At 46.4% G+C, this 19,375-nt stretch overlaps 1 protein-coding gene across 2 annotated transcripts in view; it reads left to right on the top strand.

The window, feature by feature from the left end:
- Positions 1–19,375, top strand: part of Gucy2c (guanylate cyclase 2C) — an 83,214-nt gene that overhangs the window by 37,022 nt on the left and 26,817 nt on the right. The window contains exons 11-19 of one of the 2 annotated variants that reach the window (XM_031381034.1): positions 460–541; positions 3,732–3,837; positions 8,946–9,008; positions 9,981–10,052; positions 10,395–10,499; positions 14,044–14,130; positions 15,240–15,372; positions 16,987–17,124; positions 17,950–18,038. In XM_031381034.1, the coding sequence (XP_031236894.1) occupies positions 460–541; positions 3,732–3,837; positions 8,946–9,008; positions 9,981–10,052; positions 10,395–10,499; positions 14,044–14,130; positions 15,240–15,372; positions 16,987–17,124; positions 17,950–18,038 (875 nt within the window). The remainder of the gene's footprint in view (positions 1–459; positions 542–3,731; positions 3,838–8,945; positions 9,009–9,980; positions 10,053–10,394; positions 10,500–14,043; positions 14,131–15,239; positions 15,373–16,986; positions 17,125–17,949; positions 18,039–19,375) is intronic. The other variant, XM_031381035.1, reaches the window with a different exon arrangement.

Below are 19,375 nucleotides of genomic sequence, written 5' to 3'. Positions count from 1 at the left end.
AAGGGAGGAAAGAGGAGGGGAGGAGGGGAGGGGAGGAGAGGGGAGGGGAGGGGAGAAGAGGAGAGGAAAGGAGAGACGAGAGGAGAGGAGACGAGACGAGAAGAGAAGAGAAGAGAAGAGAAGAGAAGAGAAGAGAAGAGAAGAGAAGAGAAGAGAAGAGAAGAGAAGAGAAGAGGAGGAAGCTAAATGCATTGCTGAAAGGAATCCACTTTCCTGGACACACGACAGCTTCCTTCAAAGCCTAGAGATGCTAATCACCAATGAAAAATTAATTAAAAAATATTTTTCAAAAGGGCTCATCCCTCTCCTGTCCTCAGGTTCTGTTTCACCAGGAGAAACTCTGGGATGAGTTTGTGCCCCGTTGCCCTAATAATGCGTGCGCCTTCCTTCTTTGCACAGGCCCTCGGATGTTTGTGCCCCGTGGCCCTGCTAATGCGTGTGCCTTCCTTCTTTGCACAGGCCCTCAGATCCTGATGATCGCCATCTTCACGCTCACAGGGATCGTGGTTGTTCTGCTGCTGATCGCCCTCCTCATGCTGAGGTACCTCCTTCCCAGGCTCTCCCTCCAGATGGGGGAGGGAGAAGGGTATGGTCTGGTATCTGTTGGCAATGCCTGATGAAAAAGGCAGGCCTGGGAGCTTGAAGGCATTCTACCTCAAAAGCGGGGTCAAAGTCAGAAGCCGGTGTGTGTAGATCAGAACCCTGGCATCAAGACACGGGACTCAAATGGAAGCTCTGGGCTCTGCCCACGTGAGTCTGTGTGCTCAGGCTGCCTCTGCCGAGTGTTGGGAAGACTACAGACGTGCCTTGTGTCCGGTTAGCCACATTATGAGCGTGTCTAACTAGCTATCTTCAGAGATCTACTTGTATATTGCGAGAGATTGCAGAATCATCGTACAGTATAGCATGGAGTCTAGAAGAAGCTTCGAAACCATCCATGCCACCCAGATCTGTTGACCCGTGCCTGTAATCCCAGACCGAGGCTAGAGAATGTGAGTTTGAGGCCAGCTTGCACCACACAGTAAGACTCTGTCTCAAATAAAAACAAACAAACAATAACAATAACAAGAAATCATTTGTTCTAAGTATCCAGGGCACGAGGAAAGGGCAACAGACTCAAATCTAGCAGGTAGCGAGTCGGAAAAGCCGAGAATTCCAGCCTGGTGAGCACCAGAGCTGTGGCTTTCCCACCTGACTTGGGCATAGCTTGTGCTGGCTGGAGACATAGGACTTATTAAATATTCGTTGGCTCTGCAAGCATCCCAGCTTCTGCCTGTGCACACTGACCACAGAATGTTCTTCCTCGGTGTGTGATCAGGATGCCCCAAGTCAAGTGACAATTATCTGTGTGTGTCACACACTTTGGCAAGAGTATTACTACATTTTCTCATGTATAAGTGCCCCCCAGCCCATAGCATGTTTTCTCTGGCGAGGGAGTAGACTGGTTTCTTTGCTCTGAAGGCAGAGTTCATGTCCTAAAGCTGTGTTTCTCAGAGTCTAGGAGACTTGTCTACAGCATGACCATTTAATCTCTCAGAAGAAGTTAAGGCCAGATGGGTATATCGACTTTCTGTGGGGGAAATAGGAGACAGCTCTGGTTGTCTCTAGGCCTGGAGGCAGAGGCAGGGATTCCTAATGGGCAGTCTTGATAGGGAGACCTGATAGAAAAGACTAGGTGTATGCGGTGTTCTAACTACGAATGCATGAAAAACAGGGATTGAGTTATTGATGCTCCCTAAGCCAGGGTAAATGACAGCTCTGTTGAGCCCCAAATGTCTCCAGGGCCACAGACATGGCAGCCTGGCAGCCTTTAATGCCTTGGTATTCATCCCTCCTGCCTCTGTCAGGGCCACAGAAGCTCCGTCAGGGGGTGCTATTTTACACATAGTTAATAAAGGAAAATTCAGAGTTAGATAGAAGCAGAGGAAGAAAGTTAAGCATTCTGTTTAGGGGACATTGAGAAGCAAATGGCAAATAGCCCTGAGACTGTAAGTCAGGGTTTATCTAATGACAAAAACGTGAAGATGAATTCAGGGACAGACAAGTAGGTCAACAAAAAAGAGTGCAGATGTGACAGGGATGGACTTGCAAGTCATCTAGGAAATGATGTTGGAACAGTTGACTTTCCATCCAAAACAAAATTAAAGTTAACTAATACGATAGAAGGATTCGGCCCACTCTACGTGGAGCTTTAAGAGTTAAGGTCTTACAGGTACAAAACAAGCTTCAAAATGCAGAAGAAATGAACACAAGCTGGCCTTACAGGAGGAGTTCTGAGTTAAGATCGAGACAAAAGCCATAGAAGAAAAAATGAGTGACTAGGCCAGGATGAAATTAAAACTTACCCCACAACAGCAGTAAAGAGAGACAGAAGAAAGTATTTGCAACACAGAGGGAGATAGAGTTTGTTTTCATGATTCATGAGCAAGTTCCTGTAAGGGGCTGTGGACATGGCTCAGTGGGCAACTGCTGTTGTGCACTATGAGGTGCTGAGCTCGGATTCCTAGAACCCAGGTAAAGCCAGGGATGGTTGTGTGCATCTGCAGTCCCAGCATGTTTACTGAGATTGGAGACACGGGAAGTGCCAGATACTCACAGACCACCTGACCTGGAAAGAACAGCAGAGCAAGCTCCTGCCTCAGATAAGTGGAAGGTGAGGATCAGGAGCCAAGGTGGTCTTCTGATCTCCAGAAGCACTCTGTGGTGTACGCATGCACACATGAGACTCACCACACACTTACACACACACACACACACACACACACACACACACACACACTCATATATACACAGAGATTAAAATTCATGTAATAAAAGAAAATGGTACAATAATAATAAAACTGAGAAAATCATAAACAACTCTATATAACTATACATATAACTATATGTGTGTGTATATATATATTACATATATATATATACATATGTGTGTGTGTGCAGTAAATATTTGGAAAAATCCTCTCCATAGAAATCAAACAAATATAAAATTAAGCAACAGTGAGCCGCCACATTATAAACATCATAAATGTTTGAAAGTGCTTAACAATATCAAGAATATTGGAAATGAGAGTTCTCAAGGTGGGAAACTGGCCCACCACTTTAGAAAAGTATTTCATGAAGTTGAAAGTGTTTTTTCCCTGTAACTCAAGAAGGTATTATGTACAACACCTGGAGGGAGGAATTAGAGAACTCTACTTTTGTATGTTAGGACAAGAGTTGTAATAGGGCCTCATACAGCTTAGACTGACCTTGAACTTGGTACAGAGCCAAAGACTCTTGAACTCCTAATCCTCCTGACTCTACCTCCCAAATGCTGGGTTCCAGGAGCAGCCCTTTTGGCATGGTTTAACTTCTTATTTTAAGGGCAAAGAAGAAAGTGGGTTACTTAGGGATACAGTGAGCTCAATGGTGGTTTCAGATTGTACTTTTTCTGCCTCTCAGGGCTGTCGGGGTCTCATGTATTTGCTTCTGGTTTTGCTTTCATTTCTTCCATTCCATTCACCATCAGTTCAGAGTCTTCATTATCCTGAATTACAGTCCTAGTGAAGGGCTTGGGAAACCGAAATGGTGAAGAAGAAAACCAGCCACTGTCCCCTTAGCAGGTGGGGGAGCAAGAGTCACACCTCAGTGTCTGCTGGCCTGAGGACAGCAGGGTCAAGGTCCTAGTGTCTGGGAGCCCAAATGGAACAGATGTTTCTACACACCTCCTGTTGGTTCTCTTCCTGCTACAGAAAATACAGAAGAGATCATGCACTCCGACAGAAGAAATGGTCCCACATTCCCCCCGAAAATATCTTTCCTCTGGAGACCAACGAGACCAACCACATCAGCCTGAAGGTGAGGCGGGCTTGCTCCACCTGGTGAGGCGGGCTTGCTCCACCTGTTGATGCGCATCTGACAAGACTTTGGTAGCCTGGTCGCAAATGCGCCAAGCACAGGCAGTTTCGTTCATTCCAAATCCAAGATTTAGATGTTTGCAGCTTACAGGGAAGGACTTCTTTGGGCTTGTGGTTTTAGGACCACTTCTGCAGGTGACCGTAGCAGTTTACTGCATGGCTTGCTCATAACTCAGTGGATCAGAAAAGAGAAGGCAGTCAGGCCAGATGCGCTGCGAGTTCTAATCCATTAGCTTTGTCCCACCCGTGTCCTCCCAGTGACCCACTTCCTCCTGCTAAGCCCCACCTCTTGACCGTTCTAGCATGTCACAGATCTGCACCACCAGCTAGGCACCAACTGTTCCAACACATGGCTTCTTCCCTGGGCTGGGAAATGTAATCAGTGTGAACAACCCACATTTTCTGCAGCCAGCAATGCGAACTCCCCATAAGAAGCTGTGAAACTATGCTTTATCACCCTGCCTTTGTGGATGATACTAAAAGACAGAGTATTAAGAGGCTGTGTAGGGTCACACAGAGATAGTAAGGCATGGTAGATGGTAGATGATAGAGATAGATAGATAGATAGATAGATAGATAGATAGATAGATAGATGAGGTAGATGATTGATAGATGATAGATAAATAGATAGAAAGATAGATTAGATGATAGATAAATAGATAGATTGATAGATTAATAGTAATAAGTTCTCACTTATTGAGAACTTATGTACCAGGTGTATTATTACTTTGCTTCATCTTCTGAGCCCATCAGGTAACAGGACTGGAATTCCAGAAATGTGGTTACAGTTTGAACCCAAACTAATTGTAGACTTGACTCAGACCACAGCATTATCAGTAATTCTATACTGAAGCACTGAAGTGGCGTTCATAAAGTCTCTCAGTCTTTCTGTCAGGGAGGAGCTGACAGAAAGAAGTAAAACAGTTACACTTTGGAGCTTCTCTGCCAACCATGTGATCACATTTCACCACACAGGAAGCAGAGAGAGAGAGAGGGAACAGGAAGTTGTGCCGAGCTCTATGGGTACTCCACAGCCACATCCCGCGTGCTGACTTTCAACGGCTTGGACCTGCTCACAGCGGTCCATGGGTAGTGTACTCTTTGCCCAGACTTGCTTCATGCTCCAGCAGCCCTCCTGTAGTCTTCCAGACCTCACACATAAAGATTCCACTTGCAAAAACTGGTCTATCTCTGGCAAGTGTCAGGAAAAAGTCCATCTCCAGTATTTTGCAGTAGAGTAAATGATCACAAGACAACTGGGTTTCTAAAGGCAAATTTTGCTGGCTTAAATTACTGACTTGATCCACACATAAGAAAACCTTTAGACAAAAATAAGAAAAGCAAAGCTTTAATCCTTTAGACATGTTACATTCTTGGGTGACATTTACAATCATTTAACCTTCCTAAAATGCATTTATAAAATAAAAAGGAGGTGGAAAAGAGGAGGAAGAAAATGAAGAAGGAGAAAATGGGGAAAGGAGGAGCAGGAGAAGAGAAAGAGTCAGGGAGCAGGAGAGGGGGCAACCAAGAAAGCAGAGGGAGAGGAAGAGGGAGAGGAGGAAGTAGAGAAGGAGGAAGAAGAGAAGGAGGAGGAAGAAACGGAGGAAGAAGAGGACAGAGAAGAGGAGGAGGAAGAGGAGAAGGGGAAAGAGGAGGAGGAAGAGAAAGAGGAGGAAGCCACACTACCAATACTAAGCAATGGTTACAATTGTAGCACCAATTTTTTTTTACAAACAAAAGACTTTCTTACATACCAGCTGGCCGGCAAGGAGTCCAGGAAATATTCAAATCCGCCTGCCTATGGGTTTTACCAGGAGACTATATAAAGAGAGGAGAGAGGCACTTTGCTAGTTGGAGGATAAGGAGGTAACCTTTAGGATTCTTTTGAAGAGTCCCTGGATACCAGGCCGCTTAACAAATGTCATGTCTCCTTTGGGGATGGGCAGCTGTTGTGCTCTGGAAAGACAGTTTGAGACTGTAAGGTTAGAAGTTACCTCCTAGAGTGGCTGGCTTCTTTTGTACACCTGCATGCTAAAAAGCTCATGCCAAAGAGTCCCTGGAGCCTTTTCCCAAAATTCAACTGATAAACTTTGTTATTTGAGTGAAGACTTTGTACCCAGACCTTGGCCCATTTGAGCAGTTTTTCTTAATGGGCTGTGTACCAGTCATCACTCTTGGAAGTTGGTCAAGCTATTTCTGTTACGTTTAAGGACAGCCTCAATACATTTAGCAAGGATAATAACACACTGGCTTTAGTTAGGGTTACTACTGCTGTGATGAAACACCATGACCGCAGGCAAACTGGGGAGCAAAGGATTTGCCTGCCCGTGGTTCTACATCCCTGTTCATCACTGAAGGAAGTCAAGACAGGAAGTCAGAGGGCAGGAGTCTGGAGGCAGGAGCTGATGCAGAGGCCGTGGAGGGATGCTACTCACTGGCTTGCTCTCCATGCTGTGCTCAGCCTGCTTTCTTATAGAACCCAGGACCACAGCTCAGGGGTGGCCCCACCCACAATGGGCTGAGCCCTCCCCCCTCAATCACTAATGAAGAAAATGCCCTACAAGCTTGCCTCAAGTTGGAAAATGCACATGCACGGGAGCCAGCCCCTCCCCTGACAATCTCCATTTGCTTTTGCAGCTTCTCTCCCACCCCACCCCTAAAGGACATGAGACTTGTAAAGAGGCGTAGTATCAAGGGACTCCTGCTCCAAGGCATCCTTGACTCTGCCTTCTAACCATCCAATTAGCGATGGAGGAAGAAGGAAAATGGAGGCATTTTTCTCAACCAAGCTCCCTCCTCTCAGATGACTTTAGTGTGTGTCCAGTTGACATAACATTAGCCAGCACAACTGACCCTTTGTCAACTTGACACGCAAACGCATCACTATTAAACCATAACCTTTCCTTTCCTGACTATCCCCAAGGTCACACATTAATATCAACATCACAATATAAAACATTCTACAAACTTAAGTCCCACAGCCTTAAACATTTAACTACGTTAAAAGTTCTCTTTTAAAAATATCTAGTATCTTTTAAAATCCAGTCTCTATAAAACTCCAATATCTCTTTCTCTCATTTTTAAAGTTAAAAGTCTCTCAACTATGGGCTCCTGTAAAATCAAGAATAAATTAAATGATTTCTTACTTCAAGAGGGAAAAGCCAGGGCACCGGCACAATCTGAATAAAGCAAACCCATACTCCAACAGTGTAAAGAATTCAATGTCCACTAGCTCAGATTCACTCATAGTCTTTTGAGCTCCTCCAAGGGACTTGAACTACTTCTCTGGCTCCACTCTCTGCAGCACACACAGCTTGTCTTCTAAGCTCTGGCTAGCTCCACCTCACCACTCCTGCTGTTCTTGGTGGTCATCTCCTACTGGAATCTCTGAAATGCTGAGGTCTCTGGCTGTGCCTGGATTGTATTCTTACCAATAGCATCTCCTGAGCTCTTTTCAGGGACTCCAGCCTGCCACATAGCATCAAGCCTTGGTTGCTTTCCATAACCCATACACATCTTCCACTTGCCTGACTCCTAAATTGCCAACCTTGGTCACCTCTGGAACATAGCTTTTGTATACAGACTCTGAGGAAACACTTCCCAGGAGGTCTCACCTCAGTGATGCTGGGCTCTTCTTAATCACAGCTGATTCTTCAGTGCTAGGTAGACAGAACCACAGATTCTCAACTCCGAATAGTGAATGGCCCTAATAGAGTCTTTAAGTCACTCTGAAATTTCACAAGCTGGGCCTCCTTCAACTGCATTTCTCTCAACATTCTATTTTCCAAGCACACACAATAGCTCACCAAGCTTTGAACATTCAATGGCTTTTATGATCCAAAGTTTCAAAGTCCTCCCACAATCCTCCCCAAAAGAGCATGGTTACGTCTGTCACGGCAATACACTACTCCTGGCGCCGGTTTCTGTTTTAGTCCAGGTTTCTTTTGCTCTAATGAAGCACCATGACCGAAGCAACTCAGGGAGAAAAGGATTTATTTGGCTTATGCTTCCACATCTTTGAAGGAAGTCAAGGCAGGAATTCACGCAGGGCAGGAACCTGGAGGCAGGAGCTGATGCAGAGGCCGTGGAGGGGTGCTGCTCACTGGCTTGCTCTTTATGACTTACCAAGCCTGCTTTCTTATAGAACCCAGGACCGCAGCCCAGGAGTACCCACAATGGGCTAAGCCCTCTCCCATCAATCACTAACTAAGAAAATACACTACAGGTCTGCTTACAGCCAGATCTTACGGAGGCATTTTCTCAACTGGGGTTATCTCAAGTGAGTTGTTATAAAATTAGCCAGTACAGCACCCCAAGTTTTTATGAGACACAAATTTAAAGATAAAACCAGTCTTAAGTGTTGGTTTTTTGTGTGTTTAGACCAGAAGTCAGTGTCGGGGGAGCCAGGAGCGATGCCTAGCCTTTGAGTGCACATGTGTACACATGCTCATGTGTGTGCATGCACACACATTGGTGTGCTGTTCTGTGTTGAGATTTTTAAACTCAATTGCCAGCATATAAAATCATGGACTAGCATAGAAAAACCCATATTTCAGGCTTCCTTTTGAGAGATCAGCTGATCTGGCAATTCTAACACAAAGCCAGGACTGATGAACACCTGGTTCTGTCCTCTCATTTGCTGGGCCTTTAGGTGTAAAATTAAGCTCAAAAGCATGGAGCTTTTATAACTTCCTTATAAGAGCACCTGCCAGGAGCTGGCACAGGCCAAGATTCCCAGCAGTAGGAGGAAGTGATTCCCAGCAGAGAAGCAGGAAGCAAACAGAATCTTGGCCATGAGAGGGAGGGAGGAAATCCCAGAGCATGAGGTGGTAGACACCTGGAGAGAAAAGAAATGGATCAGAAGGAGCAATGGTTACGCTCATGGAGTTTGTCAGGCGGCTTGGCCAGCTGGCCTGTGGAGTGTGTCAAGGGGCCCAGCCAGCATGATGTTGAACACTCAGCAGGCACACCCCACGGGAGAGCATCTCGTCTTTGACAGTAGAAGGGATGGGTATGAAGTTCTGAAGCAATGGTTCTTTTCTCCACCAGATTGACGATGACAGGAGACGAGATACAATCCAGAGAGTGCGACAGTGCAAATATGACAAGAAGGTTGGTACAGCGCTCCCACACTGTCCTGAGCCCTGCCAGTTAGTACAGCCCTCCCCCACTGTCCTGAGCCCTGCCAGTTAGTACAGCCCTCCCCCACTGTCCTGAACACTGCCTGTTAGTACAGCCCTCCCCCACTGTCCTGAACACTGCCTGTTAGTACAGCCCTCCCCCACTGTCCTGAGCCCTGCCAGTTAGTACAGTCCCCTCCCTTCCCCCATCTTGAACCTTGTCGGTTAGTACAGCACCTCCCATTGTCCTGAGCCCTGTTGGTTAGGACAGTCCCCATACTAAACTTTGTCAGTTAGGACAGTCCCCAGTGCTCTGAGCCCTGTTGGTTAGTACAGTCCCCCATTGTCCTAAGCCCTGTCCATGTGTGTGCTGGGTGTTCTGGCACAGTTGTCCTGGGCCCTGACCTTGACAGTGGATTGATAGAGGTGCCCAGGAAGCTGCCAGAGGCCACTCAGGGTTTGCAGGGAGGGCAGAGCTCCGCTTCCGAGTCTGGGGGCATGGAAGAACAATGAAGCACGCTTATGAGATATGGAGAACATAAGAATGTGAGGTTCTACTCACTCAGGGCAGCCCTTAGATTTCCCAATAATCCCTGTCAGGGAGGCCTCCACCCCTCCTTCCTTGTTTTCCTTCCCATTCTTCCTCATTTTCTTCCTTCCTCCCCCCTTCTTTCCTTTTCTCTTTCGCCCTCCCTCCCTTCCTTCCATTTCCCCTGGTCATTCTACAAGAAACTTCCAACGCCAGCCTACTACATCCCAGTTAGTAGACATTATAGATATAAGCCTGAGTCAACACTGTGAGTGTTCCAGAATGTTTACAGTAGAACGAGCCTGCAAGCAAACTTCCATAACCCACACATAATGGCTCACACAGGACCCTGCCTTCCTAACAGTTGATTGGAGACTTTGTCCATGGAAGACTCATGCTATAACCAAGTCCCCCTTTCTCAATTGATCTTGGCAGAAGGTGATTTTGAAAGACCTCAAGCACAGTGATGGTAACTTCAGTGAGAAACAGAAGATAGATCTGAACAAGGTACGTACCCTGTGTGCTGCACGCTTGCCTCAAAATCACTTCCATCCAAGCTCTGAGGTCCCCAGTGGTGCTGCAGCCAACAGAAAATCCCCCCAGGCAAGGGAAGAGCAGCTGGGCTTGTGGGCAGTCTACCAAGGGACAGACACTGGAGAGTGAGGCCTGATGTGGCCTACAACACAACCCTGGCTTTATTTGAAAGTACTTAAAATTGTATTCAATGTAGTTGAGTAGGATATGACATGGGTGGGGAGGAGTGGGGACTGGCGTTCAGTTGTTCCAGGGACATCACGCTGCCCCCACCCTGCATCTTTGCTTTATAAACAGCCTAGTCTCTTGTTCTAGTTGCTGCAGTCTGACTACTACAACCTGACCAAGTTCTATGGCACTGTGAAGCTAGACACCAGGATCTTCGGGGTGGTGGAATACTGCGAGAGGGGATCCCTCCGGGTAAGGAGCCACGGTCACTTCCTATGACCTAAGCGGTCACTACATGAAAAAGGAAAACTCATGCTGGCGATACAGCTTAGTGGGCCACCTGCAACTCCAGTTCCAGGGGATCTAACACTCCCTCTGGTCTCTGTGGGCACCGCACACATGCCGTGTGCAGATGCACATGCAGGCAAAATGCTCATACACATAAAACCAAGAGTTCTACTCAATGAAATGACATCAGAGAGGCATCAGGAAAAATGATGGGAGCCAACAGATTACTTCGCTCAGTCCTATGACGTCATTGCAAGCAAGCCAAAGGTATTCAGGAAGGCAGAATGAATGTAGGAGCAAAAGCGGAGGGTGAGTGAGTGAGCACTTTGAGACTCCATTCACATTATTCACTTGCTGTTGTGTTAAAAGCATGAAAGACAGATAGATGCTCCTGCCCTGCTCCATTCACCTCCCCACCCCCACCCCCACCCTGCCACCTAGATGGTGACTCAGCGGGTGCCAGGTGGGCTCAGGTATTCTGGATAAGCGGCTCCAGAGCTTCAAAGGAAGGAAGACAGAGCTGACTCGTTCATGGAGCTAACCATCAAACCTGGCCCCTGGAGCTGTTGAGCGCTCTGAAGGGCCACACGCAGTTATTATAGCAAGAACAGACTCACTAAACACTTCACTAGATTAGCATTAAGACTGACTGTATAACTGACTACAACCTAAGGTTATGAGTGTACATGGAGAAATATCGAAAAAATGCTGCAATATGAAACCTGCTGTACTCCAGAGTATAAAACACAAACAATAGAATTTGGTTAGTTCTGTGTAGCAAAAATATGACAATGCATTATAGCAAAGATCCTAGAACAATATGATCTCTGTGTGTGTGTGTCTGTGCGCGCGCGTGCACGCACATGTGTGCACAAGCATAACATGCACAAACATGGAGATCAGAACATGATGGCAGATATCTTCCTTGACATTCCTATCTTATCTATTGAGGGAGGGTCTCTCACTTGAACCAGCCTCTGTAGATCTCAATAGGCTAGATGGCTGTCTGCTCCAGGCTGTCTCTGCTTCCCCGAGCTGGGATTACAAGAGGCCACACTGTGGCTGCCTGACATTTGTGTTGGTGTTAGGCATCTGAGCCCCTATCCTAAGGCTTGCAGGGAAGCTGTTTATTCAACCTACCATCCCCTCTTTCCCCAGATGATCATGTTAATGAGCCTGAAAGTGATCACTTTAATTGATACTGATAAAATGAACAAACATTCCTAATGATAATTCTCCCCAGCCCTTAAAGGAGAGAAATATTGAAGCATCCCAGGAAATAGCACACAAGGTTGCAAATATGATTTTATAGAACAGGACTGTATGCTTTCGCCAAGTACACATTAAAGAATAAAAAAGCAAATGCCAAAATGAGAGACAGGATCAGCCAGCGGTAGTTCTCTTTTCTACTTTTTGATATTTTGCAAATTTTGTTCACATTTTATAAAAGATATGTGTATACTTTTTGTATTCAAAACAGAATTGTGCTGGCAGGTGAGAACAGGTTAGGGTGGGCAAGTGGCGGGTTAAGGGAAGAAAGGAAGGTGTTACTGTGGAGTCCGGCTGCTCACAAATCTCTCTTTACCTCACAGCCCCTTCCCCCTCATCTAAAATGACTGTAACTCTAGAACCTCATGAAGAATTATTGGGACCATACCCAAATTAAAACCAGACTTCGGTCAGTTGGTTCCCCCTAAAATAAGAACAATTGTTAGCAGTTAATGTTGTGCTCCGGGTTATACGGAAAATAGTTGCTTACTGGTTTAATGAAACCCTGCATCTTGATAAGAACCACCCTAATGTTAGATTAGCTCAAGGCCTAGCTTCTCCCATTACCAGGAAAGCCAAGAGCTCTCTGAAGGGCAGAGATCTTAGCAGACTTAAAGAAAACCCAGAGCAATTATGCCATTTGAAGTAATTAACACAGGGTGGAGACAAGAGCCTAGTGGTGGATTCCCAGGAGCAACTCCCAGCTTAAAAACACTGGTCCAGCCGCCAGGGCAGCACTGAATGTAATCCCAGCTCTCAGGAGGCAGATGAAGGAGAGCCACAACTTCAAAGCCTCACAGGGGGATTCTGCCTGTGTGCTGTGTGCCAGCGACATAGGGACCTTCAGGGCTTGTGGACTACCAAGGGAGAGCCTGCCTCCAAACAAGACGTCTTAAAACATAAAAACAAATACATTTATCCAGTCTTCGTGAGATGGAGTAGGCAGGGCTCCGTGCGGCCAGTCTCCAGGCAGTCGCTGTCTTTCTCTTCTACCTAATGGTGAAATCCACCCCACGCCTGTCTCCTTTATTTGGAGGTTTGAAAGAGGGTCTCACATAGCCCAGGCTGACCTCAAACTGACTATGTAACCCAGGCTGCCCTTCAAGTTCTGGTCCTCGGGCCTCCACCTCCTACATACAGTACGCATTTGATAATGCTTATGTTTCTTGTTGATGTATTTACTGTATGATTCACTTTATCATTATTTCAGGTTACTATATTGTAGCCAACAACATGACACATCTCATCCCTCTTTTCCTTTCTTCCTTCCTCTTTTTCTTTTTCTTTTTTTCTTTCTTCAGACAGGGTCTTGCTACATAGCCCAGGTTGACCTCAAACTGGTAGAAATTCTCTTGTTTAAGACTCCTGAGTCCGCCGGGCGGTGGTGGTGCATGCCTTTAATCCCAGCACTTGGGAGGCAGAGGCAGGCAGATTTCTGGGTTCAAGGCCAGCCTGGTCTACAGAGTAAGTTCTGGGACAGCCAGGGCTACACAGAGAAACCCTGTCTTGGAAAAAAAAAAAAAGACTCCTGAATCATTTTGATTGTACTTGACTTTTTTCTCCCTGTGTTATCTTGTTTCTTTTTTGTATTTTTTGTTTTGTTTTGTTTTGGTTTTGGTTTTTTCGAGACAGGGTTTCTCTGTGTAGCCCTGGCTGTCCTGGAACTCACTCTGTAGACCAGGCTGGCCTCGAACTCAGAAATCTGTCTGCCTCTGCCTCCTAAGTGCTGGGACTAAAGGCATGCACCACCACTGCCTGGCGCTATCTTGTTTCTTGTGGGGCTGGGGGCAAGATTTTGGGAGGAGAGAAAGACAGACAGACAGACACACACACACACACACACACACCATAGAGAGACAGAGAAAGTGTGTCTCCTCTGTGTGTCTGTGTGTGTCTGTGTCAGAGAGCATGGGAGAGTTCCATTCTGCACTAAAACACATGTGGTTTACAGGCTTTGTGCCCCGTGGCCTGGACTTTGAAGGTCCCTGGCTCTCGGTTTGTGTAAGAACATGGTTCAGCGGCCACACAATAAAACCACCCACCACACTGTTCAGACTGTAGCTCTGTCAGACAACCCATGATGGTAGGGGATCTTAAAGGAGGGTCGGAGCGTCCCAGTTTGTTCCTGATTCAGCAGCCTCCTGATTGGATAACCAGGCTCACAGTCTCTCCATGCTGGCTTCCCCTGCGGCACGTCAGCCTTCTTCTTCTTACACACGTATTTCTCTCCCATGTTCAGGAAGTGTTAAATGACACGATTTCCTACCCTGATGGCACGTTCATGGATTGGGAGTTTAAGATCTCTGTCTTAAATGACATTGCTAAGGTAAGAGACGCATGGCCACAGAAACATTCATGAACATGAAATAGTGTAGTGAGCATCCGGACACCATCCACGCTGGAGTCCTTGGTATGATGGCAGCTGTGGGAGATGTGTCGTCTGCAGGACTTGACGAGATAATGTGTGTGCTCACACATCCTCATAGATTTGTTACAAATAAAAACCTCCAAATCTGCTAGATTTTAGGGAGTGATTCCTTCACAAACGTAAGGTAGTCTCATCTGTGTTTTTAGATCAAGACAGGAGAGAGCTAGAGATGTGTGCGTGTTCACGGTCCAAATAAGCAGGAAGTAAAACTATGTAAATAATACGAGCAGGGCTGACTACATGGCTCGGTGGGTAAAGGGCTTGCTGCTCAAACGTAAAGAACTTAGTTCAAATCCCAAAACCCATGTTAAAAAAAAAAAAGTATCAGGTCTGGTGGCACACGTAATTCCGGAGCTGGGGTGAAAGAAATAGATTCTCCAGGTTCACTGGCCAATCAGCCAGCCTAACTGACAAGCTCTGTTTCCAGTGAAAGGCTCTGTCTCAAAACCAAGGTAAGGGCTTTCCAGGTAGCTTCGTGGGTGAAATCATACAAGCCTGACGGTGTGAGTTAATCCCCAGAAGCCACAGTGGAGAGAGAGGACCAACTCCTGAACGTGGTCCTCTGACCTCATGTGTGCTGTGTCATGCATGTATGCACACACACACATCAAACACAAATAATAAACACAATAATAAACACAAATTTAATTGAGAAAAAAAAAAAAAACCAAGGCGGATGGAACCCGAGTAACAACACAGCCAGAGGCTGACCTCTCACCTTCCCACCCAGCCACCCACATAATCACCAAGCCCTGTCTTGTATGGTACACAGCCACTCAGCCGCAGTTTGCATTCAGTTTCCTTCTCGTCATAGAGCCATGGCCCACACGCACTACGGTTTTCATGACAGCCTTAAAGCGAGGTTCACAGCACTGAATTTAAAATTGGATAGTACGGCCACGCGCGCAGAGAAATAGATTCAAAATGTCACTCCTTTCTTTCAAGTGGTCTCTCAGCCAAAGCGTGTGACATCTCTTTGTTTTCCCATGGTGTGAACACGATCACAGGGGATGTCCTATCTGCACGCCAGTAAGATTGAAGTCCACGGGCGTCTGAAATCCACCAACTGTGTGGTAGACAGCCGCATGGTGGTGAAGATCACCGATTTTGGGTGCAATTCCATCCTGCCTCCAAAAAAAGGTCTGTGCCTCTCTTACTTGAATTTTTTTCTTTCTTGTTTTGTTTTGTTGTTGTTGTCCGATTGGGTTTTGTTTGTTTGTTTGTTTTCTATCTCATTCACTTAGAAAGTTCAGGAAATGAGGAGGAGACAGACAACACGATGATTCTTTCTCCAGCACACCCTCTCTGTCCGCCAAGGAATGCTTTTTTCTTTTAGTAAATGTATTTATTTTATGTTATGGGTGTGGGTAGTTTGCTTGCATGTGTGTCTGTGGACTGTGTTCACAAAATGCCCACAGCAGCCAGAAGAGGGCATCAGGTCCCCTGGACCTGGGCTTACAGAAGGCTGTGAGAGGCTAGATAGACACTGGGAACTAAAGTCAGGTGCTTTGTAAGAACAGAAAAAGCTCTTAACTGCTGAACCACCTCTCCAGCCCCTCAGCGAATGCTTTCTGAGCTAAACAGGTGTCTCCCATGGATGTTGTTGTCAATATTCAATGCTGACTCTTGAGCTAAATGAAAAAACAGAAGGAACTTAGAGACTTGTAGAAGCTAGGCCAGGAAGGGCCCATAGAACCATCTAATTGAACTCGGTAGGAGCTGGGAGACCCCAGACTGGAGTTTTGCACAAGAAGACAGATCACAGAGCAGGAGACCCTTTTCCCCATACAGATATTACCATTTCCTTATCTGTGGTGACAGGATACATAGACATATACACATACATGCACATACAACCTGTGAAATAGAGCCTCATTGTTCTTCAAGATTGTGGGAAGGGTCCAGAAAAGGAACATGAAGTCACACAGGTGTGTGGATGGCAGGCACACCAGCATTTCCCCTTCAGTCTTTATTATAAGTTACAGCTAAGCCACTTCAGAAATCTAGAATTCAAGTTGTCTCAACATATAACCTTGCTCTAAAAATGAAGCGCTCTTATTTGCAATTCTGTTTAGCAATTCTTTGAATTTTATTTTATACACACACACACACATACACGCATACACACACACACACTCCTACCTTTATTTCCCCAGCCCTGTGAAGTTTAACATGACATTGGACTAAATACAGAAAGTTCATTTGTATTCTTTTCAGCATGTATATGTGAATGTGGTGTGCTTGCATGTGTGCATGGGGGCAGTATCTACATGTGTGTGTGTACACACGTGCATGTGTCTGCTCATTGGTGCAGAAGCCTGAGGCTATGCCAGGAGTCTTTCTCAAACACACTTCACTTTATTCATTGAAGGAGTCTCCATACTAAATCCTGAGCTTGTCGATAAGGCCATCCTGCCTAGCTGGCTTCCTCTGGAGAATGTCTCTGTACTGTAGAGTGCAGACAGGCACCATACATACACAGTGTTCGGATGGTTCTGAGACATTCAACCTCAGGTGCTCACATTTGCACAAATGTTTTCCTCACCCACCCCACCCACCCCCCATGAGTTCATATAGAAGACCCACAGGGTGCCAAGCTGGTTCATAAAGCGAAGGAACAGACAGATGACATACACCCCACCCCCCTTAACACTGTTCAGCTGGATCTGCTGATCGCAGATTTCTGTTGCCTGAACTTTCAACACAAGTAGAACTGCCTCCCTCTAAGCCTGCCCTGTTGATGCTCACACACAGACCTGTGGACCGCCCCCGAGCACCTGCGCCAAGCTACCATCTCTCAGAAAGGAGACGTGTACAGCTTCGGCATCATCGCCCAGGAGATCATCCTTCGTAAGGAAACTTTCTACACGCTGAGCTGTCGGGATCAGAACGGTGAGTCAGACCTCCTCCATCTGCATCCGGGACTCACTGATCCCAAATCTCTGGCCCCACATCCCATGAGGCCCCCTCTGAGTTATGCCTTCTATGAGGATTGCAGAAGCTTGGTGTGAGAGAGCTCAGCCAGGTGCTATTATTACCTATATCAGTGTTAAAGGACCTTCCTTCACTTGCTGGCTCTGGTGGTCCATGCCTGTGATCCTAACATTTGGACGGTGGATGCAGGAGGGTCGGGAGTTCAAGGCCATCCTCAGCTTCCTAACTACTTTAGAGCCAGCCTGGCCTACATGAAACACTGTCTCAAAATGCAAGCACAGTAAGAATTTCCCTGCACTCCAGTTCTCTTAATCAGAGAAGGCAAGGTACTTGCTTGCTGATGGGACCAGCACAGGCTAGCAAGACAGCACGTGCACTTCATTCTTATTTAAAGCAGTGCTTAGTTTTTGCTGCTTCTCATTGAAGGATAACACTTTGTTCCATTCATCTGGCCTTCACCCTCTGAGCATGTGCTATGTACTAACTCAGGGCTGTCTCGGAGGTCAGCTTGGGGGATATGGGAGTCAGGGTACGAAGAGGGGAGCCGGGAAGCTTGAAGAAGGCAGTGGTAGAATCTGAGAGGTTCCTTTGTTAGCCGTCTACCAGTGAGGCTGCTCCTGGTTGTATGTGGGGGAAGACCCCTCCCACCTCATTCACGTCTGTAGACAGGCTCTCCCACTCCTACTGGACTGAAGGGTCACCAAGGGGTGAACCAACTTCAGACTGTGGCAAACAGTCTTCACTAGGGGTCTTCTCACAATGTAATTATTCTCATCCAATCAGAGAAGATTTTCAGAGTGGAAAATTCATATGGGACGAAACCTTTCCGCCCAGATCTCTTCCTGGAAACTGCAGATGAAAAGGAGCTGGAGGTAAGGGGTGGATCTTCCCAGTCTCCAGCGATCTGTCTGCTGGAAAGCTTACCACACACTCGGTGGTGGAACACAAAACGGACTCACGGAGCGTTCTGGAAAAACGACGGGGCCTCCAGGTTCTGGTGGCTTTTTGTGGTTGGTAGCCACCCATCCTGAGCACTGCCTTGCGCCACATCCTCTTGCCTCTCTGTCTCTCTTGCGCCAATCTCTTCTGATTAGAACGTGAGTGACTCCATATGGACCCACCCAGGTAACCCCGTACAATTGACCCCGCTCGAGAGTTTTCAGTTGATCACATCTGAAAAGGCCAAATACAATCACCCCCTTTGTTTGATAGGTGTGTGTGTGTGTGTGTGTGTGTGTGCATGTGCGTGTGTGTGTGTGTGTGTGTTCAGTTACTAGAAACCACTGGAGTCCAAAAGTACTAAATGAAAAACTCCAGAATAAACAATTTATAGATTTCAGGTTGCTCAGTATGATAAAACTTGTGCCCTTTTCCTCTCTTCTATTCTCCCCTCCCCATGAGGCTCTCAGGCACTTAGGCTCAAGGATTTACATCTGAATGATGAGTTCAAGTGACCCCATTACTTAATAATGGCTCTCCAGTGCATGTGCAGTGATGGGGGAAAATGTAATATACTACTATGATTGTTTTACTTTCTCATTGGTTATTATTATAACTTACAGATTCCGTCTAATGATAAGTATGTGCCAGGCTCTGTACTCTGTACTCCTGACTTGAAGGTCTCTACTGGGAGCCTTGGAACCATCTCTCCCAGGCAAGGAGGGACTGCTCTTTGGTGACAGTCATAGGACACAGGGGTGAGGATGCAGGGATCTGTGACCAGATGTTCTCACCCCTCCCCCAAGCTCTACCCCTCCCCCAGTTCAGGGCAGAGCTGCTGGTGGAAGCACACATCGCAGCCTCCGGTTTTTGAGAGCCAAGGTATATGTGATGTATGTGTTGGGCTTACAAATACTTCTATTGATTTAAAAAGAAATATGAGACAGCTATGGGTTTATACATCTTCAGTCCCAGCACTTGGAAGGCAGAGGGAGAATTATCAGGTATGAGGGTCTAGCCTCAGGTACAAGAGATTTTTACGTCTCATTTATGAAAACCACAAAACCCTCACCTGCACAGACAGGAGATGAAGGTAATATTCTGATCCAACTGACTTAAAAGCTCGACTGACTAAAAGTATGCTTTGTTTTAAAACTCTACTTTAAAATGTACTAAGCTAGGTGTGGTGGCACATGCCTCTTATCCCTGCACTTGAGTGGGTAGAGACAAGACAGTCAGGAGTTCAAAGTCATCCTTAGCTACTTATCAA

The sequence above is a fragment of the Mastomys coucha genome, unplaced genomic scaffold, assembly GCF_008632895.1.
Source record: "Mastomys coucha isolate ucsf_1 unplaced genomic scaffold, UCSF_Mcou_1 pScaffold20, whole genome shotgun sequence".
NCBI lineage: Eukaryota > Metazoa > Chordata > Mammalia > Rodentia > Muridae > Mastomys > Mastomys coucha.
The sequence above is the reverse complement of the archived record's forward strand: the minus strand, read 5'-3'. Positions and strand labels throughout refer to the sequence as shown.